Source organism: Lotus japonicus, chromosome 1 (assembly GCF_012489685.1).
Source record: "Lotus japonicus ecotype B-129 chromosome 1, LjGifu_v1.2".
Taxonomy (NCBI): Eukaryota; Viridiplantae; Streptophyta; class Magnoliopsida; order Fabales; family Fabaceae; genus Lotus; species Lotus japonicus.
In genome coordinates this window covers 46,719,498-46,739,608 of record NC_080041.1, presented here as the reverse complement: position 1 = coordinate 46,739,608, position 20,111 = coordinate 46,719,498, and the positions used below count along the sequence as shown (strand labels likewise).

General features: G+C 37.7%; 1 protein-coding gene across 3 annotated transcripts; it reads right to left on the bottom strand.

Annotated features, from left to right (window-relative positions):
- Positions 1–6,498: 6,498 nt before the first annotated feature.
- On the bottom strand, positions 6,499–13,830 carry LOC130734508 (uncharacterized). 3 transcript variants are annotated; one of them, XM_057586989.1, is made up of 6 exons: positions 13,495–13,830; positions 12,013–13,367; positions 11,072–11,227; positions 9,998–10,895; positions 7,226–9,821; positions 6,499–6,836 (listed from the first exon to the last, which is right to left on the bottom strand). In XM_057586989.1, exons 2-6 carry the CDS (start codon positions 13,283–13,285, stop codon positions 6,807–6,809), a joined length of 4,953 nt encoding a protein of 1,650 aa, XP_057442972.1. In that variant the 5' UTR covers positions 13,286–13,367; positions 13,495–13,830; the 3' UTR covers positions 6,499–6,806. The 3 variants fall into 3 exon arrangements, with proteins under 3 accessions (XP_057442972.1, XP_057443117.1, XP_057443044.1); XM_057587134.1 differs by having other exon boundaries at positions 13,590–13,830; XM_057587061.1 differs by having other exon boundaries at positions 13,597–13,830.
- Positions 13,831–20,111: the final 6,281 nt, after the last annotated feature.

Genomic DNA, 20,111 nt, shown 5'->3' with positions numbered 1-20,111 from the left:
GAAAAAGCATGAAAACTGAAAAAAGGGACAGGACTGCGATGCATGTGCGTGGGTGAGTGTCGTACATGCGTGGGAGACCTGTAGATGTGCCGCATGTGCGTGGGTACATGGTGCACATGCGTGGGGGACTACTGTCCCTTCAGCACCAAGTGACATTTTTTGCTACTTTTGAATTGTTTTGTATGCACTTCTGGTTAAAAGTTGTATCATTGAATGTTATGCATGATATACGTGAAGTTTATGAGTTAAGAATGCATGGTTAACATGAGAAATTTATTATGAACATGATGAGTTATGGATTGCTCATATGCTTAGATGTTTGAATAACATGAATATAAATGATGAAATGCTTGTATACCTTGATGTTTAGAACATGAATATTTGTTGAACATAATATGCTGAACTTCTATGATATGCATGATGAGTACATGCCTTGTTTATGTTCACATGATGCATGACGAAGTATGCTTTGAAATTTATCAATTAGTATGCGATGTATGGGTGATGTTGTTCGATCGTGATCGAGGGTGGAACCTAAGGTGGTTGGGCTACCATGGCGACGGGTAGTTGGTGTCACCTATGAGTCGGTGATCCCGACCATTGATGTCGAGGTGTGGTGAAGTCGTCATCGACGACAAGAGATTATAACTTCGTTGTTTGACTAATTCATGGAGCATATCATTGCATAGTTGTACTAGGAGGAGCTGAACTATAGGTTCAACGCTGGTAGCTAGGAGGAGCTGGACTAAAGGTTCAACGCTGGCAGATCATGGGTACTCCGTGAAAAGGGTCCCTTGAATCGAGCACTAATGAATCAAAAAAGGTTCATTAGAAGTGGCAATTGACTTGGTGAAGGGTCTTTGTCCCGCCTGCTTGGTATGGAGTTGGCGCTTATCTAGATCATGGTGTGCATTGAGCATGTTGCATACGCTAAAAATATAGAGACACATAGGTTCCCTTGAACGTCGTCGACGTTAGAATATTGGTTTTTGTCTTGTGACTTGTGTTTGATGAATGAATACCCTATAAGGTACGTCGTGTGGTTTATGGGCCTTGTTTCTCGCTTGTTGAAGTGTTTACCTTATCTTGTGCTACTTGGAATTCCTTAGGAACGTATGACTATGCCATTGTGCGAGAACCTTGCTAGGTGATTATAATTGTGAATATGCATGCTTTTACTTGCTTGTATGTGTGCAAGTCCTACATATGGCCTTGTGGTATAAGAAGTTGACCCTTGCACATTTTCCCCTCTTATGAATGTTCGACGACGCCGCTCTAATGGATGAGCAAGTGACTGATAGACGCAAGAGAGGAGACGTCGCCGCGAAGTGATGTGACTATGGGCTACTGCTTCAAAGACGAGTCGTGCGGAGATTGCAGGGAGCTCGACGGACATAAGAGATCCTCTTATACTCTTTTGGAGACTTTACTGTAACCATATTCTTTGATGTAAGTGTATTTATTATTGGGTATTTATTATGCATTGTTGGATCAAGTTTTGGAAAGTATTAGAAGGTATCATGTTTCAAAAAATATACTTGTAGCTTTATGATTTCGAAAGTTCATTAGCATGATTAATTTAATTTTGGATCACTAAGTAACCCTTGAAAATCAGGGCGTTACAGCTTCGATAAAACATCTTCTTCGACCTCGAGGGAAGAGTCCTAGCTTATTTTACTAGATCAGCTACTGCGGTGGCGAGAGCGGCGAAACATACAGTGCAGCCTGTAACACCCTCTAAACCCCGCGCAAATATTATAGCATAAATCAGAGTAAAATGCATAACACAAAGGGTGTCACACTTAGTCTCCCGAAACATAAATGAAAACACCTGTCATGCTCATAATTTAGATATAAATGTCAAACTTTAGTGTCATAACATTATATGCATAGCACGGCGGATTTATTTTTCAACTCCAAAATAAAACATAATCCGAAAATAAATAAGAGAGTTCATAAAATAACTCTTAACATCAATATACAAAACTAAGCGTTTCCCCGGTGTTACATAACAGAGCATGACTCCCCTAACTAAACCATAAATGAAAGACTAGCTCCTCAAACTAACCCTCGCGAGAAGCTCCACTATCCTCGGTACCTAAGCGATGTCGCATAGAACATCATTCCAACAGAAGGGTGAGAACTCATATCATATGGATAAGCATAATAATAAGTAATGTAAAAGCTTATATGTGTTCCACCTAAATTCCTCACACTTCACTAACGAATAGTAAATTATGTAATTTTATATAATCAATCTACTTCACAGACATGACAATAATCCATAATTAACAGCTCAGATAAAGCAAATATAAATATCTCCAATTACCACAACAACAAATTCTCCAAAAATATCGCAGTTATCATTATTTAACATCAACAGCTCCCTAACACATATGACTCAAGTGAGACCCGTGCAAATGTCTTTGGTACCAAAGTTGTTATCCTTAGCGGTATCACCGCGTCCACACCAGGCAGATAACCACCAATAAAGCCCTCGCTCTAGGCTTCAAAACCACTCCAGTTTTGGGACAAGTCACTAGCCTCCATGAGAACTAGCAAACATTGCCTCTTGACAACTATGCAGTGTATTGTGCAAAACTCAACTAATATATGCATATGCAGACCATCTCCAAGTCTTAATTATTTTAGCATATTCATCACCTCATCACCAGTTGCACAAAACACATATTACACGTTATCAATTATACAACTTGCAATCACAACAACTTAGCATCTTAAACATAACATCAATTCAGAAACGGCACCGTATAATGAACTATTAAGCAGATATAAATTAGATATAATTCATATAAGACAGATCCTGCAACTATTATACAAAAACTGGATTTTTGCTAATTTTCCCCAAAAACTCGTCATCTCCGTGCACCATCCCCCTTATGCGCGCACTACCGCGCGCACCACTACCTACATGCGCTACCACCCTCGCGCGCAACCCTCCCTATGGCCGCGCGCCACCGTGGCTTGCGCATCACCACGCGCACGCACCACATCTTTTTTCGAAAACACATTTGCACCTAAAATGACTCATTTTATTCAAAACGATTATAAACTGTACAGCAACCTAGGTGAATTTTTAAATATCTCAAATACACTCAGAAACATATAATATTTTTATCATGGTTCCCTATACAAGTTTTGTAAATCCCTGTAAATTTTCAAGTCGAAGTTCGAAGTACAAAATTCAGGAAAAATCTAACACTAACAGCAGTTCGTGAGAAACGAGACAGCATAACATATGTTTTTCTCTTTTCTCCTCTTCTTCTTGCTTTTCATGTGTTCTCTCTGTCTGCTAACTTCTCCAATTCTCAAATTATGATTTCTTTTTTTTTCTATTTCACTCTTATCCCTCAAATAGTCATACTAATGGTCCCACTTTCAATTACTCAAACTAAAACCTAACAACCTTATTTATCTAAATCTTATACTATATCACATAAGATTTAAATAATAATCACATATATCACTCATATATAATTTAAATAATTTACTCACTCCATATATCACATAATCACTTAATTATCTAATAAAATCACTTAATCATCTTATCATCTAATTAAATCACATAATCACCTTGTCATCTAATTAAATCACATAAACTATCAAGCTACCATATAACATAATAATAATTAAAATTAAATAGTAAATAACCTAATCATGAAAAAGGGGGGTGTTACACAGCCGGCCATGGCGGACGATTCAAGTCAAAACCCGGTGCGATGCAAGTGATACTCGACAGATTGGATGGGGTGCAATGGCCTAATGAGGCTTTACAGGAATAGTGCAGTTGACGCGAGATCAGAACACAAATCGGAGGACCGAGGGGATGATTGTTAACTTCCAACCCTTTGTCGCAAACCCGCGATGATGGCGAATACGATCATACCAGAGCATTTGAAGACATTGTTCTTGGATCCATACACAGGTGATACAAATCCGCAGGACCATAATAGCTACTTTAACACCAGGATGGTGATCGTTAGCATCACTGACGCCGTCAAGTGCAACCTTCTCCCCTCCACCTTCAAGAAGTCTGCGGTGACGTGGTTTACGACTCTCCCTCTCGGTTCCATAGCAGACTTCACATATTTCTCTGCGAAGTTCCTCCTATCACAATTATCAGTGAGCAAGACCGAGAAGGTGGCAATTGCAGCCTTGTTCACGGTGGTTCAGCGGGATGGAGAGTCTGTCAAAAACTACTTGTATGGCCCCCTTCAAAAATGGTCTTCGAGAGGGTCCTCTTAATGGGAACTTGACGAGGCACTCTGCTGAGACGATGGATGAAATCCAGGTGCGAGTGCGCAACTACATTTTGGAGGAGGAAGACAACAAACACAAGAAGAAGAGGGACGAGGCCTCCTCCTCAAGCAAGGCGGATGCGCAACGTGAGATGGCTAACCGTCCCGTCCAAAGGTATGTGAATCCTCAGCCAACTAGGCACAATCAGACTGCACCATACCAACCACATGTGCAGCCAGATAGAGCGGGCGCAACGACAGGTAATCAGGCACAAGCACATCCTAGACCCGCCCAACAGGTGGCTGTTTACAACGCAGAAGGGGAAAAGGACAAAGTCATCCTGAACGCGCCTTTGGCTGAGATCCTAAAGGAGGCGACACATCTAGATCTAGTCACTTACCCTAGGGTTTCCGGGAAACTCCCAACCACGATAGATCCAACGAAGCGGTGTCTTTTTCATAGAGCGGTAGGTCATAACACTGAGGAATGTTGGACCTTACGTCGGGACGTGGAACGCTTGGTTAGAAGTGGGTGGCTGTTGGAGTTTGTAGCGGCTCCGACTCGGGAAATGAATCCGGTGCTTGGGGACCCAATTAGCAATATTTGTAGCATGCAATGTGTATATGAAACTGTCTACACACTAGGACACCTCTTTTTTCTCTCTATTTCTCTCTTCCGATCACAAGAAATCATACATGACATCCATCATTTATCTCTGCTTTCTTCTTATATCTTTCTAGTAGTCTACACTCATTAATTGTACACCAATCTTTATTGACAAAGACCTTCAATGGGTCTTGGTTGGAATCTGGTAGGTGTTGTTTGAGCTTCGAGAGGGAGGTCAAAATCCTCTGGATATCCACGGTGTTGATGATTGTGATTTGGTGTGACGATTTGTGTTCTTCATTTTGGGTTTTTGTGGATGAGAAATGAGAGCGTGGTTGGAGAGTAGATGCATGGATTTTTGTGGATGATGATGCGCGGGTGAGAAATGAGGGTGTTATGCTTTAGGAAATGATGCATTTTGGGCAATGAGGGTAGAGGGTGCTGAATATTGGCTGAAGAAGTAGAATTTGGTGGAAGATGAACACATGATCACACAAAAACTAACACTCAAGATTAAGGTTGTGTTTGGATGAGGGAATATTTGAGGGGAATGTAATTTTAGAGGGTATTTCAAATCCCTTCAATTAAAATACCTTGTTTGGATATCTAATGAGGAGAATTCTCAAATTACTAGTAATTAAATGAGGTATTTTACTCAATAGGATTTAGAGTAATTGAAATCACCTCAAAATAGGAAGGAATTTCAAATTCTTCATCTCTACCTTAACCCTATCTAAATTCAGTCAAAAAAATTAATCTCAGTTTAAAACCCTAAAATCGGCCATAAACTCGAAAGTCAGCCAAAAACTCAAAAATCGGCCCAAAACACAAAAAATTGGCCCGACACTCTAAAATCGATAAAAAACTGAAAGTTGGTGCAAAACCCTAAAAATCGGCACGACTCTAAAAAATCGGCCGAAACTCAAAAGTCAGCACAAAACCCTAAAAATTGGCCAATAACCCTAAGAATCGGCCAAAGAATTTTACAATTGAGGGAATTTCACCATTTTATCCAAACAATAAAATTTGAAATTCAAGGGATTCAAAAATTGAATTCCCTAGCATTCAAAATCCCTTTAATTTCTACAATCCCTCATCCAAACACAAACTAAGTGTTTTTGTTCTTTTCACAATTTTATTTCTTAATTAATAATTTTATGCGTAAAATAAGATATTAATAAAAGATACATGTGACGTGCCACATCATCTTTACTGCCACTAGACAATGTCACCAGAAATCAACTTTGACGAGGACAATAATCCAACTTTTTGTCGTGAAGCGACTAAAATTGAACCGGCTTACAAACTCCGGAATCAAATTGGTAATTCATCCTAAATATTTTTACATAAAGGGCATAAGTCTCTACTCACAGCACCATTTATTCTCCTTTAACTCTCTATCCAAGCAAGTTAAAATTGTATTTAATGTATGTATATCAACCGTTAGAGTAAAACTTCTTTACATTAAAAACTAATAGTTGTTGGCCACATCATAAAATAAATTTTAAATTTAATCAAAATATAAAATTGTGTAACCGTTTTTAAGCAGTTAAGCTAATGTGACATGAAGCAATTGAATTATCAAAATTAAACTCAGATTTACCTTTCTTTCCATATTTTGACCAACTAAACTAAACATTCTCAAAAAATCCCATTTTTGACTCATTTCCTCTTGTATTCAAAATACTATATAACATGGAATGAAAACTAAAAATAAAAGCAAATTACAAGAATCACAAAATGAAAATACAATACATACATATTTGTGGTTGACCAAGAAATCTCCAGGAATTGGAATGCTGAACAACCACTGTCACACATATCATCATCTAGTACCCCCTTTAACTGAAAAGGGACATCTCTCGGTAAGAATTGACATTTCTTGCTAAAATGCCCACATCTAATTTTGAAGAAACATTGGCATAGCTCACTTCCAACCCTCACACCTTGACATACTTGTCAACATAACCCTGCAGAAAATGTAGGGCATGAAACGTCATTAAATGTAATTTGCGTATTAATACTAAAGCAATCATCAGAAGACAGCCCACAGATTAAGTTCAATAGAACTCAAGATTTGTCTAACAGTCGAGGAATAGTAACTCTTAACTAGCAGTTCAACACGGAGGCAAATTTTCAGTTAAAATCACTGAAGGAAATACTTAAAATGCAGTCATATACCAATACAGAAAGAGGGAAGTCTCTGTCATTTCTCAGCATGCAGATTTGTTTATAAAATGCAGAGCTTATGCACAACTTCAGATATGGATGCATCCATATAAAAGCCAAACATGTAACAATTACCTACTTATTCTGATGAAGGGAAAAACAAACGATAAATGAGGAGAAAATCAATTACCATCACAAGTTTAGTCAACTTTCGTTGTGACGAGTCAATGTACTGACTTATCTTCGCTTGAGACTTGGGTACACGGTGGCCTTTCATGGCTCCTGACACCTTATCAACAGTCTTTTTCACAATGGTCTTGAAAGCCACCTTACTCATATTACCCTGTCGCCATGATGGTTTCAAAACCTCTTTCACAAAGTTTGCAATGGAAACTTTGAACAATTTCATAGACCGCGAATCCTTGCTCTTCTTCTTTTTCCCAGGAGACTTGATCTGATTAATCTCATCATCCCCTGAATTTTCAACATCTGTATGATTACTTAGGCTGTCATTTTCAACAGCACCCACTTCAGCATCTGCTGTCTCACCATATTCATCATTATTTTGAGAGCTGGTAGATGCAACAGCCCCAACCTCCTGATGCTTCTTCTCTTCCATGTCCGAGGACACATGAGAACTTTTGGATCTAAGCCTTATATTGGATTCACCCGTAGTGTCCCGCTTGTGATCGAAATCTAATTTCTTCAAAGAGGATGATGGCTCAATGCTGTCAAAAAGTGGATCATATTGTTCACCACCAGACCTGGGTAAAGGTTGACCAACAGCTCTAGCTGATTTTGGTGAGGATGCAGATTTTGGTCCAACACCATCTCCTTCCCCATAAATAGGAGTATGGTTCGATCTAGAAGAACCACAAGTGTTACCATTGATTATGTCATTTTCTTGCCTTAAAATACTTGAACTGAATTTAGAACTAAGAGACTGGTCAAAGGTTGACGCGTAAGGATTATAGTGAGCAGTAATTCTTGATCCTCCAAAATCAGGAAAAGATGTTGAATGATTACTATCAAGAACATCTTGTGGATATCTGGATGCATTAACAGTCTCTCTGGACACACCCAAATTAACATTAGATGCAGGATACTGAAAATTATAAACTGATTGTGGCTTCTGTGGTAATGGATGAATGTGGGAAGATGTATTGAAATGTCCTTCAGGAGGTAACCTTCCATCCAAACAAGGTCTGAGTCTGTTCACATCTGACTCCCAGGAAAATTGCTTTGGTTGAGGATCCAGACCACCAAAAGGTAAGGAGCTTGAAAAATGTGTGTCCTGCATTGAGAGATTATGATGGCTTTCTCTTCCGAGACTAGGGCCTGAAAGCAACTGACTTGCTGGGTTCCCCTGAGGGAGATGGTTTGGAGAGAAAGGTTCTGTATGCATGAACTTTTGTGAATGATCCTGCATTGAAGGGTATGCTTGCTCTTGAAACTTAGAACTCTGAGAATGCGTTGGCAATCCAGGATTCATGAAAGTCTGAGAAACAAAGTCTGTTCTCAAATGCAATTGACTCTGATTAAATTCTGAAGAAACAAATGGTTTAGCAACTTCCGAGTTTAAACTGGAATTATACACTGATGATGGTGGTGGTGGTGGTGGCGGCAGCGGCAAGGATGTCCAACAGCTATTTGGCGGTACACTGAAGTGAGAGTTTGGTGTGTGGAACGGAGCTGGGTAAGGTTCAAACTTTCCTCTAATTGTGGATTGGAAAGGAAAGAATGAATTTTGTTGCACCGCACCATGTTGCCTTGAATTTTGTGGCATATGCACAGCATTTTCACTCTGAGAATGGGAAACGGCAGAGGCAGGCAACTGGTAGGTAGGAAGTGGAAATTCCACTGAGGAACCACTATGTGGGGGTAACTCTTTAGAAACCTGAGCATGCACTGAAGGCTGCTCAGATGTGACACATGGATCAACAGAACTAGTAGCTAACTGTATCTGAGTTGATGGTAACATATATGGCAAAGGTTCACTACCAGAAATCTTATCAGCACTAGCAGAAATTATTGATCCTTTATCAGATGATGAATCAGTCCTTAATGACACATTTAAAACTTGAGATGGGTCTGCTGATTGTTCTGGAACTCCACCAGAAGCATTGGACTGTACTTGCTGAACAAATGAACCATCTTCTGAGGCAATGACATTCGCAGGTGTATCACCAGATGGTATAAAAGCATCAGCACGGAAGCCATCAACCAAGTGTTGCTGATGAGGACTCACTTCTTTCTGAAAACCATCATTTTCATGGATTAAAGTTTTAGGCACCTCTCTGACTACTAAAGTTTCCTGCACTTCTGGAGCAACTTCTCTGAGACCTTCAGATTTATTTGGATTGCTATCAACAGATTGACCATCAAGACCAAAGTTAGTAGACACAACAGTATGCATCCCAGAATCTTCTTTTCTCTGCACTGCTTCTTGGCCATTTACATTCTGGCAAAGATCTACACCCTGACTTCTGACTTCATCATGCTCATAATCTGACATTTTAGAAGAAATATCCTTCATGCCTTCATTCTTCCTAGAAACTTTTTCATGAGAATAAACTTCGAGATCATGTTTATTTCTATTACGCCTAGAAGTTGCATTCTTCTCAGGTTCATGATGACTGTACCTACAAGATGCTCCTCGATAGCACTTTCCACGAAGGAAATTAAAGCACTGGCCCTTTTCCCTTCTCACATTCTCACCATGAAAGTCACCTGAACGTCTTAAGATCGGGGACCTACTCCTGCTTCCACGGCGCCGAGGAGACCGGCTGAAACCAACAAAAATTCTAAATATAATATTCTTCAGAGAGATAATTGAAGTGATCAAAATACAAGTCGAGAAATGTAAAGAAAGACAATTGATCCTCACCAACATAGGGAGGTTCAAATTAAAGTTAATAGCAGGTAATCAGGGCATCCTACAGAGAGTAACAGCAATACATACCTGCGAGACCGGCTTCGGCTTCTTTTATCGTTTCGCCTCCGAGGACTCCTCCTCCTCCTCCTACTCCTCCTGTCTATAGGAGATGTGCTGCGACTACGGCTTCTATCTCTTTTCTTCAGCCTCCTAGTCTGATGATTGTAAGAATCATCAGAGTCGCTATCTGTAGCACCTTCTTTGAGATGCCTTCCAAATTTATCTACTTTCATAACAGTTGGTTTAATCTTTGGGTTTTTCCTCTCATTTTCCTGTTCAGCATAACCACCCTTATGATCACTGTCAATGCCAGTACCACTTAACCCATCTTTAACCTGGAAAGCTTCCGTTGAACGAGTAAAATGAGCAGACACCTGATTTTCAAGATTATGCTCAATACATCCATGATTAGAACTTGAGACAGATCCTTTACAGGTTCCCTTAGATTCTTGAACTAAATGTGGAGATATTTCTGAATCATTCTGTGTGGTTTTGGAGAGCATCTCAAGCTCTGTTTGAGTATTAGAGGGACTCTTAGATCCAATATCAGTCTCCAAATAGCTATTTGAATCTTTATGAGCAGCTGAAACACCAGTGTCAGCTCCGGATGAGACAGTAAATACATTAGCATCTGCAGCACAGACTTCATCTTCATTATCTGAAGTGCCATCAGAAGCATAATCTTGAAGAAGTCTTATCGGGCTTCCACTTCTTATAAGTTTCCCAGAATCTCTAACAGGATTAGTAGCTTCATCGTGATCCGAAGTACCATTTTGTATGAAATCAATACTTACAGGAGTTGAAGATCTCTCCAAAACACTACCCAGGGGGCACTCAACCACTTCAGTTGTCTCATTCACAAGACTGCTAACCTTAGTAACTGACTTTGCAGGCTTCATATGCTCATCAGATAAAAGCCTTGATCCTGTATTTTTTTAAAGAGTATTGTTAACATCAAAACAAAACATTCTTAGGGAATAATAATCAGACTTAACTCTAGGATGTTTTTGACACCAAATAAGAGATTAGGCTCCTAATATTCTTTCACTACTGTTATGATAAAAAGGAGGGCATATCATTTAGATAATAATGATGACGCACCATCAGATAAGATGTCCTTGGTAGGATCATTTTCTGTTGAATTCTGCTGCTGCTGCTTATCAATGCTAAACACAATATTGACCTGATCATGAGGCTTAGTAAAGGCTTCAATTGCATAATTTGATCCCTGGTCCTTGTCAGAAAGCGTGATATCATCTTAAAGCATCCACAGAGAAATGACATAGAGCAGATCAGATTCAAAGTTTACAATAAACTTATACTTGTTCAAAGTAAGGATTTATCAAAACAAAATATACAATGTAACGATAATAAGCATATTAGCATAATCAGTCTAGTTTTGCCCACTCCTGTTTTTTCCTTGCCAATTTTCAGAGCTATCATCCAAAAATTACATCACAAACAACAAATGTAATAACCAACTACCCTCACCCCCAAAATGCACACTTTTCTTACCCATTCAGTTACATAAACCAAGCAGAGAACATGATATCAGAATAAAATAGCTGAGACATTCACCCTCAAGGACATTGGAACTCATATTATATCAAATTAACAGTCTGTCTTTACTCTTCAAAGTAAAGTACAAATAGTAACCTTTGATGGAAAATAAAGCTGAATCTCACATATCTATGATATGTTATCCATGCGCTTGTATTTTACAAAATTCTAAACTGTTGGCTTTTCCATCAATGGTTATGATTATGAGCTCCATACTTTACTTTCTCAAATGCAGCTTGTACAAGCATCCAAATCTAATATAAAAATAGTCATAATAGGAATACAAACAGCAGACTCAATTGCTTATTTATTCACTTATTCAGGACTCGAACCAATATGATGGGCCGAAACAACAGTTATCATAATTCAAAAACAGAAAAAAAATGTTAATATATTATTATCAGTTATCATGAGAGCATTAATATAACAGAGATAGCATCTTAACATATTTCTATGTCAGGGCTATAAGAACGCAAACTAACCTTCCATTTCCATGTCAGAATCTGCATTTACGGTTGCAGCATGCAGATGATGCTGTTCCTGAAAAGAGCTTACTGCTAGAGGCCTTAACTGTGATTCATTATTCTCTTCATGCCCCCTAAGTTCCAATTTATATTTTTTCTTCACCCATAGGAAATATGAGTGAGAAATTGCAGCTTCAGTTCCGGGGTCCCCACCAAACAAAAATGCATATTCAGGATTCTGAAATTCATCTTGACGAATCTTGTCTTCAATATCAGCACCATTCTCAGCAATAAGCTGACAAAAACCTTCAATCTTCTGCACAGTTTTTTCATCTGTTGGCTTGGTTGGAGCTGGGGGAAGATTCAAAATTACACTTCTAGTTGACAACAGCTCATCTCTCCCGGCAACAGCAACCTCTCTACAACTTCCACCGCCCTGATTGGCATCAGAATTGCACAAAGGCACAGTGCCAGAAGGACAGGGGGCTACAACTCTGTCAACTGAATCCATATCCTTTGATTCAGAGCCAGAAACCTTCAAGCAGTTCAGGTCATCAGTCCGTGCAGCCTGGGAGGATGCAGAAGTCACAGAAGGGGAAATAGGCGGTGGAGATGGTGCAACTGGTGGTGGACAGGACGGTAGCGGTGGTGGTGGGGCACTAATGGAAGGCATTTGGTAATTCCCAACAGTTGAATGAGCATTCACTCCACCCGGCCCACAAGTGGGAGGGGGAGGAGGAGGAGGAAAAGTATTATGGCTACGCTGAAGATTCTGAATGTCACCAGGCTGCGAAGGCGGTTGATGGAAAGGAGAATTATACAAAATTTGTCCTTGGGAAGAAGAGGGAGGAGGGGGTGGGGGAGGTGGCAATACTCTAGCTGGCGGCCCTGGAGCCCAAGATGGTTCCTGGTGAGTGTGGGCCGCATGGGGAGGATGAACCGGGGGCGGCATTGGATGACTATGGACCCCTATATTCAAAGAATGCTGTGAATTCTGACCAAGGGTAGAGTAACTATTCTGACCAAGGGTAGAGTAACTATGCGGTGGCGCCATGCCGTTTCCATGGTGCATTTGAGAAGGGGTTGCATATGACTGTCCTACATTTGGCATAAATGTGGATGTGCTTGGAGGTCCATGTAAATACACATGAGGCGGTGGAGGTGGAGGTGGTGGGGCAAAATGCTGAAAATGCGACGGAGGTGGAGGAGGCGGCGGAGCCTGTTGATAAGCCGGTGGCTGTGGTGGTGGTGGCGGCAATGGATGAGAACCGCGATTCGCCTGATTATACATCTCTTTTATTGCAAACCAGACATTCAACTAACACTACAAGTCAAGCAAACACCAAAAGCCCAATCAATCTTCACCGTTTCCCCTGTACAAAAGCACAAAAAATTCTAATCAAAACAACAACATACATGCAGCAGAACAATTTAAACGGAAGAGAACTGTGAAAAATAGCGAACATGTGATGATTATTTAATAAAAGAAACAAACAATACCAAATCAAATGAATCGAAGCAGATTTCATAAACCGATACATGTTGTTTAAGTTTAATTTTCCGGCAACGGGTGAACGGAGATTCGAAGTGCGCACCACTTACCGCGACGGAGGTGACAGAGAATCGCGACGGTTGAACGGAGATTCGGGAACGGTAGGGTTTAGAAACGAAGGATGGTTTTAGGTGTAAGAGTGGGTGGGCCTGTAAGAGAGAGAGGGAGAGATAAACCCTAGGTATGGGAAAACACATTGGAATGACATGAATCGTAAGTTGCTTGCTATTGTGCGTGGGGGGTGAGAAGAAGAAGAGTGTTTTTGATGAGTGGAATCAGATTAACGTGGGAAACGGAAAAACAAGAACTTCCCCAAAGCGCATCGGATAATTTTTTTTTTTTTAACTCGCTACTTAGAACTTATTTTAGGGTTAATCCTCAAATTAATCTCTGTCTTTGTATGCAGTGACAGATGTAGAAATTTTATGTTATGAGAGCAAATATAAAAAATTTAAGTAGAAAATATTTTTTTTATAGACAAAGAAATGCATTAATGGGAGTACAAGAGATACTCAACACATCTATATATCTATATCTATATCTATATCTATATCTATCTATCTATATCTATCTATCTATCTATATCTATATCTATATCTATCTATATCTATATCTATCTATATATATTATATAAAAGTAAAGTTTGGCAACAAGGAGGGTAAAATAGTCATGCAATAGACTATGACTCATGAATGAATATTTTACCATGGTTATATACGTAAATTTGTGAGTAATTCAATATGAAATTAATCTTGGTCATTCATTGCTTTTAATCCTAACCGTTCATTCTTTTTCTTATGAAACCCTTTGTATACAACCTTTTCATATTCTTGGCCGTTTTATTTGTTACTTTTGTAACTCCTGATTATGAATTATGATTACAAAATCACAAAAAAGTATCTTCCTTCTTCTCTCATATATATATATATATATATAAAACATCTTTTCATTCCCCTTTAAATTTATTTTCATCTCTCTCATTTTGATCTTTAACATCTCCATTCATGTGTATGAAATCACTCCGATTTGGACTCTCCATCATCATCTTTCATCCGGTAAGAGCTCTTCTTTTTTTCGCCTTATTTATCCCTTTTGATTTATCTGTTATGATTTCATCATCATTTCTTCTTTAGATTTTGTTCTCATGCTACGTTCTTCCCAAACGGTCTTATGTTTTCTCATTCATTGTTCGCAATATGCATGTTGTTATCACTTATTCAATAGATGAAAGTTACATATTTTATTTTATTTTTGTAATTTATGCATGTTTTGTTCTTTGTTATTGATTATCAATATTATTATGATTTGTTTGTAACTTCTATTTCGTTTCAAAAATATTTTTCTTCATAATCTTTCTTGCACAATTATGATGTTTGCTTCTATTTCTTTGACAGTTTAATCTTCAACCAATGTAAGGTGACCAAATGATAATCTTTTCTTCTAATTCGGTACAATGAAGCATTTTTTTCTCCTTTTACATTTCATTGATTCAACAATGTTTCATATTTTTTTTTTTACTATAAGCTTTTAAGTAATTATACATATTATTTCATATGTGAATTTTCAGAACCCGTTCGATATTCAACAGACATTTAATCTCAGTCGTTCGATATTCCCCTTGAACTTCCTCCATCAATGTGAGTATATAACTTTCAACCATTAATCTCAAAATTAATTTAAATAAATTTGTTATTATTTAATTTATATGAGTTATGGAGTCTTAGGTCAAAATTTATATTAAATATGATATTAGTTATGAATTTCATAAGACACATATTAGTAGTTAGGTTTGTTGATGTATTAATCAACTAATAATTAATATTATAATAAACCTTGAAAGTTAAAGGTCATTCAATAAAAAAAACCATCTATCATTCCTCTTGAACTTCCTTCATCGATGTTATTTTAAATAAATTTATTATAATTTATTTCAAATAAGTTATTAAATTCAAAAATATATTTATATTTATTTATTTAGATATAATATAAAGGAGAAGTTTAGCAACCTCGAGGGTAAAATAGTCTATCAATAAATTTTTTTTCATATATTTATTTTTACCTATGAGGTTTTAAGTAATTATACATATTATTTCATATGTGATTTTTCAGAACTGTTCGATAGTCAACAAACTTTTAATCTCAGCCGTTCGATATTCCCCTTGAAGTTCCTCCATCAATGTTATTATATAAATTTCTACTATTAAGCTCAAAATTATTTTAAATAAACTTATTATAAGTCAAAATTAATATTAAATGTGATATAGTTATGAATTCTATAAGACACATATTATTAGTTTAGATTTATTGAAGTATTAATTAACTAATAATTAATATTAATAAAAAACCTTAAAAGTTAAAGGTCACTCAATAAAAAAAAATTCTTATTCCTTCCTCTTGAACTTCTTTTCATTCTATAGACTTCTACCATATATTAATTGAAAATTGCTTTCAATAAATTTACTATTATTTATTTCATGAGTTATGAAATTCAAAAAAGTATGCTTAATATTAAATAAGATCTTAGCAAAAGAAAAAAAAGACTATCACTAGCCCTTTCCTCTACCACTATTTATAAGTGTCAACGCGCATTCAAAATGTACACTTCACATAAGCTTTGTTGAGGTATTTGCTTTTATTTCTTCAAAGGCTCAAGCTTCAAGACATTTTTCCAAGTACATATATCCAACGACTAACTATTGATGTACTGACCTAGAATGTTTACATGTGTTCTAACATGCTTTTTATTTCATGATGATCTTCAATTGATTTCATCATGTAAAATTGAAACACCTAAAAAATTAATTTCTCTTGGATTTGCTCAATTTTTTGTTGTGTAGGATGACTCAAAAAGTTCGTGTGCTCCATGTGTGGGAAATAAGTGATTTCAATAAACCTCAAATTGTTAATAGTATTGAACTGCTCTTTATCGTTGAAAAGGTGATCACTTTTTTTGTTTTCCCCACTTTCATGGTATCTAATTCAAACTATTTATTGTTACCATAACAAAATGAATTTTTAAAATTGTCGTTTTTCAAATGCCACATTTTAGTGACATATTATGTGTAAGACAAGTTTATGCGATTCAAAATGTTATGGTTCAAGCATCTGCTAGAAAATATAGAGCACAAAGCATAAATACAAGATTACTTGAATGAGCATCTCAAAAACTGAGGAGGCTACAAGTGACATTACTCCTACAGCAAATTTTGATTTTGTATAATTTAATATAGTTGACATCATTTTCAATTTAATTGATCATCTCTGAAGAAACCAAAGTTTATAGTGCTAATTTATTTTATAAAATAAAAGACATATAATACCACATGAAAACTAATTTCATCTTCTAAATAAAAATAATCCATATGAGCTTAACCTCTAACATTGCTCCCTTAAGTGAATGGCTCTAATACTGTGTTGTTTATTACTTTTTTTTTTTTTCTGTTCTTCATTACTTTACTCTACATTGCATCGTTCTCCTCAATAACCACTAATACTCAATTTCTCCAAGATGCATATTACATATATACAAAGCTTTCTTCTGATATAACTTTCATAGGTACATGTTCACAAATAAGTATTCGTAGCTTACAATTTCTGTAAGGCCCAAGTTTTTAAGCTTTGGATAAGTGAATAAAATATAAGAGTTTATCGGATGAAATAAATTTATGGAGGAGAAAGTTCAGGAAAAGTCTAAGGATTGTATCAAAATCGATAAAAGGTATAGCACGATCGATTCGCTTAAACCTAGGACAAGAACCTTAGGAAAAGACTAAGTTCCACCCTTGGAACAATATAGGAATAATTCCAAAAATCTTCAAGAGGAATATAAGACTTTCTCTTATTCCTTTTTATAACAATCATTTCAAGGCGAAACTCTAGGGTGTACGAACGTCAAATTCCAATCCTCGGAAGTTTGCCGAAACGGAATCCCTGATAGTTCAAGAAACCTAAGATCGACGGACGATGAAGACTTTTTCTATTCGGAGCTTCAAATGAAGTTTCCACCCGCGTTCGCCTATTTCTCTCGTTATTTCTAATCTTTCTTCAGAAGGAAGTTTTCTCTTCCGACAATCACTGCAAAAAGTAGTTTTTTCGGGATAAACCGACTCACACAGACTTTGGATCGTTTGGTTTAATTCCAAGAATCCTATTTTGAGTTCTGGAATTCTGTCGCCAGAACCTATCTTAGAATTCGTAGAGGAACGCGCAGGAAAAATCGGAATCGCAAAAAAATCATTTTTCCGCATTTTCCAAAACCTATAAATAGCTAGAAAAATGAGATATTTTGCAAAAACTCACCCATTTCTTTCCCCAAACCCGCGACCAGCAAGAGGAGAAGAGGAGGAAGTTGATTTTCGCCGATCTTTGCCCGTTTGCTTCACCGATAGTTGCTAATCGAAGACCTCGAGGTATAGTTACTATCCCTCGCTTCCGATCGTCATTTCCGTCAATTTTCTCCAGACTTTTCTGAGCTCAAAGTTTTGAGGTTTTTGTAAAATTGTCCAAATAGCTCGATTTCTCTGTCTAAACATCTTCCCTACGTGCCCAAGAGCACTTCTGTCGGATTAGTTTTTCCGTAATGTCGCCGGAATTCCGTCGGAATCAATTTTTGCATCAAATACCCATTTTTGGGGCAAAATCTCATCTTTTCGGTTTAGAACTCACGACTTAGCTTAGTATCAGTAGGATTAGTTGTCATAAACGTCGTTAGTGACCTTTCTATCAGATTGGATTTTCAAAATTCGAATTTCTGATTTTCCGAGCTAAAACTCTGACCAAAATACCCCTATATCAGTTTTCGATCCGAAAATTTTTCCGAGCTTAGATTCGACTTAGTTACGACTAATGATAACCTAGGAACCAAGTTTATCGAAGAAAAATCGACCCTCCCAATTAGGAAAAGTGGTCGAGAGCTATACCAAGGGGGGGAGGAAATCCGACTTTTTCGAAAACTTGTCTTAACGCGTCAGATTGTCGTACCACGGAGGTTGTAGTGTTCCGTGTGACCCTAGGACTTATTGTTTGCTGAGTTTCTGACTCATTGTGTTGATTTCTGTGATTTTTGCTTAAGGTTCATTTGAGGAGTTTCTTGGAGACCAAGGAGAGGAGCGTGAAGGAGCTTGTGAGGAGGAAGCTGGAAGACCCACCGGTGAGGGCTACTCTCTGAATTACTAGATAATGCTTTAGGTGTCGACGAATTCGACTTGATTTATGTGTTATGCACTTAATTGCTAATTGCCTGAAATGTTCTCTGAGGCTTCGGCCGATCTTGTCGAGTGCTTGATGCCATGATGTTGTGTGCTAAATGATTCACATGTTATGTGCTACATGGTTAATTTAGGATGTGTTGGAATATGCTGTTTATGCTTATTGATTGAGCTGATTTATTTATGCTATTCCACTCATATCTGTGTTTCTGGAAAGTGAGGATTACGGGCAAGTCATGCCGAATTTTTATGAGATTTTGAGAGAGTTTGAAAGGACGAACGGAGTTCGGACCTTGTTATGTTTTAATGGATTGAGACCTTTTCAGGGAATTATTTGGGATTATGGGATCCCTGAAACTCATAGAAAGTATTATAAGACTAAACGAAATCTATTTTCTCAAGGAAAATTCATAAGACATTAATCAATCTCTAAAACCCTTGAACAATGATAACAACCTTAGATAAGAGCTTAGAGCCTGAATATTAGTTTTGAAAATATGAGAAGGGTCGTCGAGTCCAAGTTTCGAGGAACTTACAAGTTTTCGAGTATGTTGATACTCTTTTGCTCGATGAGCAGTTTGTTGTTTGGCTATCTAAAGTTTAGCCGGAAACTATAAGTTTCCAAGTACAATCGTACTCTTTCGCTCGATGAGCAGTTTACTGTTTGGCTATCTAAAGTTTAGCTGGAAACTATAAGTTTCCAAGTACTTCGGTACCCTTTCGCTCGAGGAGCAGTTTGTTGTTTGGCTATCTAAAGTTTAGCCGGGAACCATGAGTTCCAAAGTACATTCTTTCTTCTCTTGATTAATTCATTTTGTCGCAGAATCGACATTTACCTTAGGGTATTCTTTTAGAGACTTTAAGTTATTTAGAACACGTGGCGACGTGTCGAGTGAGGTCGGAGACGTTGTTTGGCTAATCACTTTGCATTCATGCACACATTTTGAGGTTAATACGCGGCGTGATACCGGACCTCGGTGGATTACAAAATGGTCATAAGACCCGGATTTCCATATTTAGAACACTACGGTGGTTCTTAGTAGCAGACGGAATGGCAGACCTACGGGTTCACTGCTGATCTAACTACTTTTGTGTGGTGTAAGAGACACGCGAGTAGGGAGGTACCCACCGTGGCTGGTGTTAGGGCCGTCTCGTTGATGTCCATCCTTTCTTCCGGAATGCATCTTGATAATCAGCATTGCATTGCATGCAACATACATTCTGACTTAGTTGCTGAGTGTGATTGATACTTGTTTATCCTATTTGAGGCATGCTAATTGTTATTAGAATTCTTTATATTCATTGTGAGTCATGCAACCCTAGGATGTTATCCCTAAACTTATAAGTCTGAGAGGCTA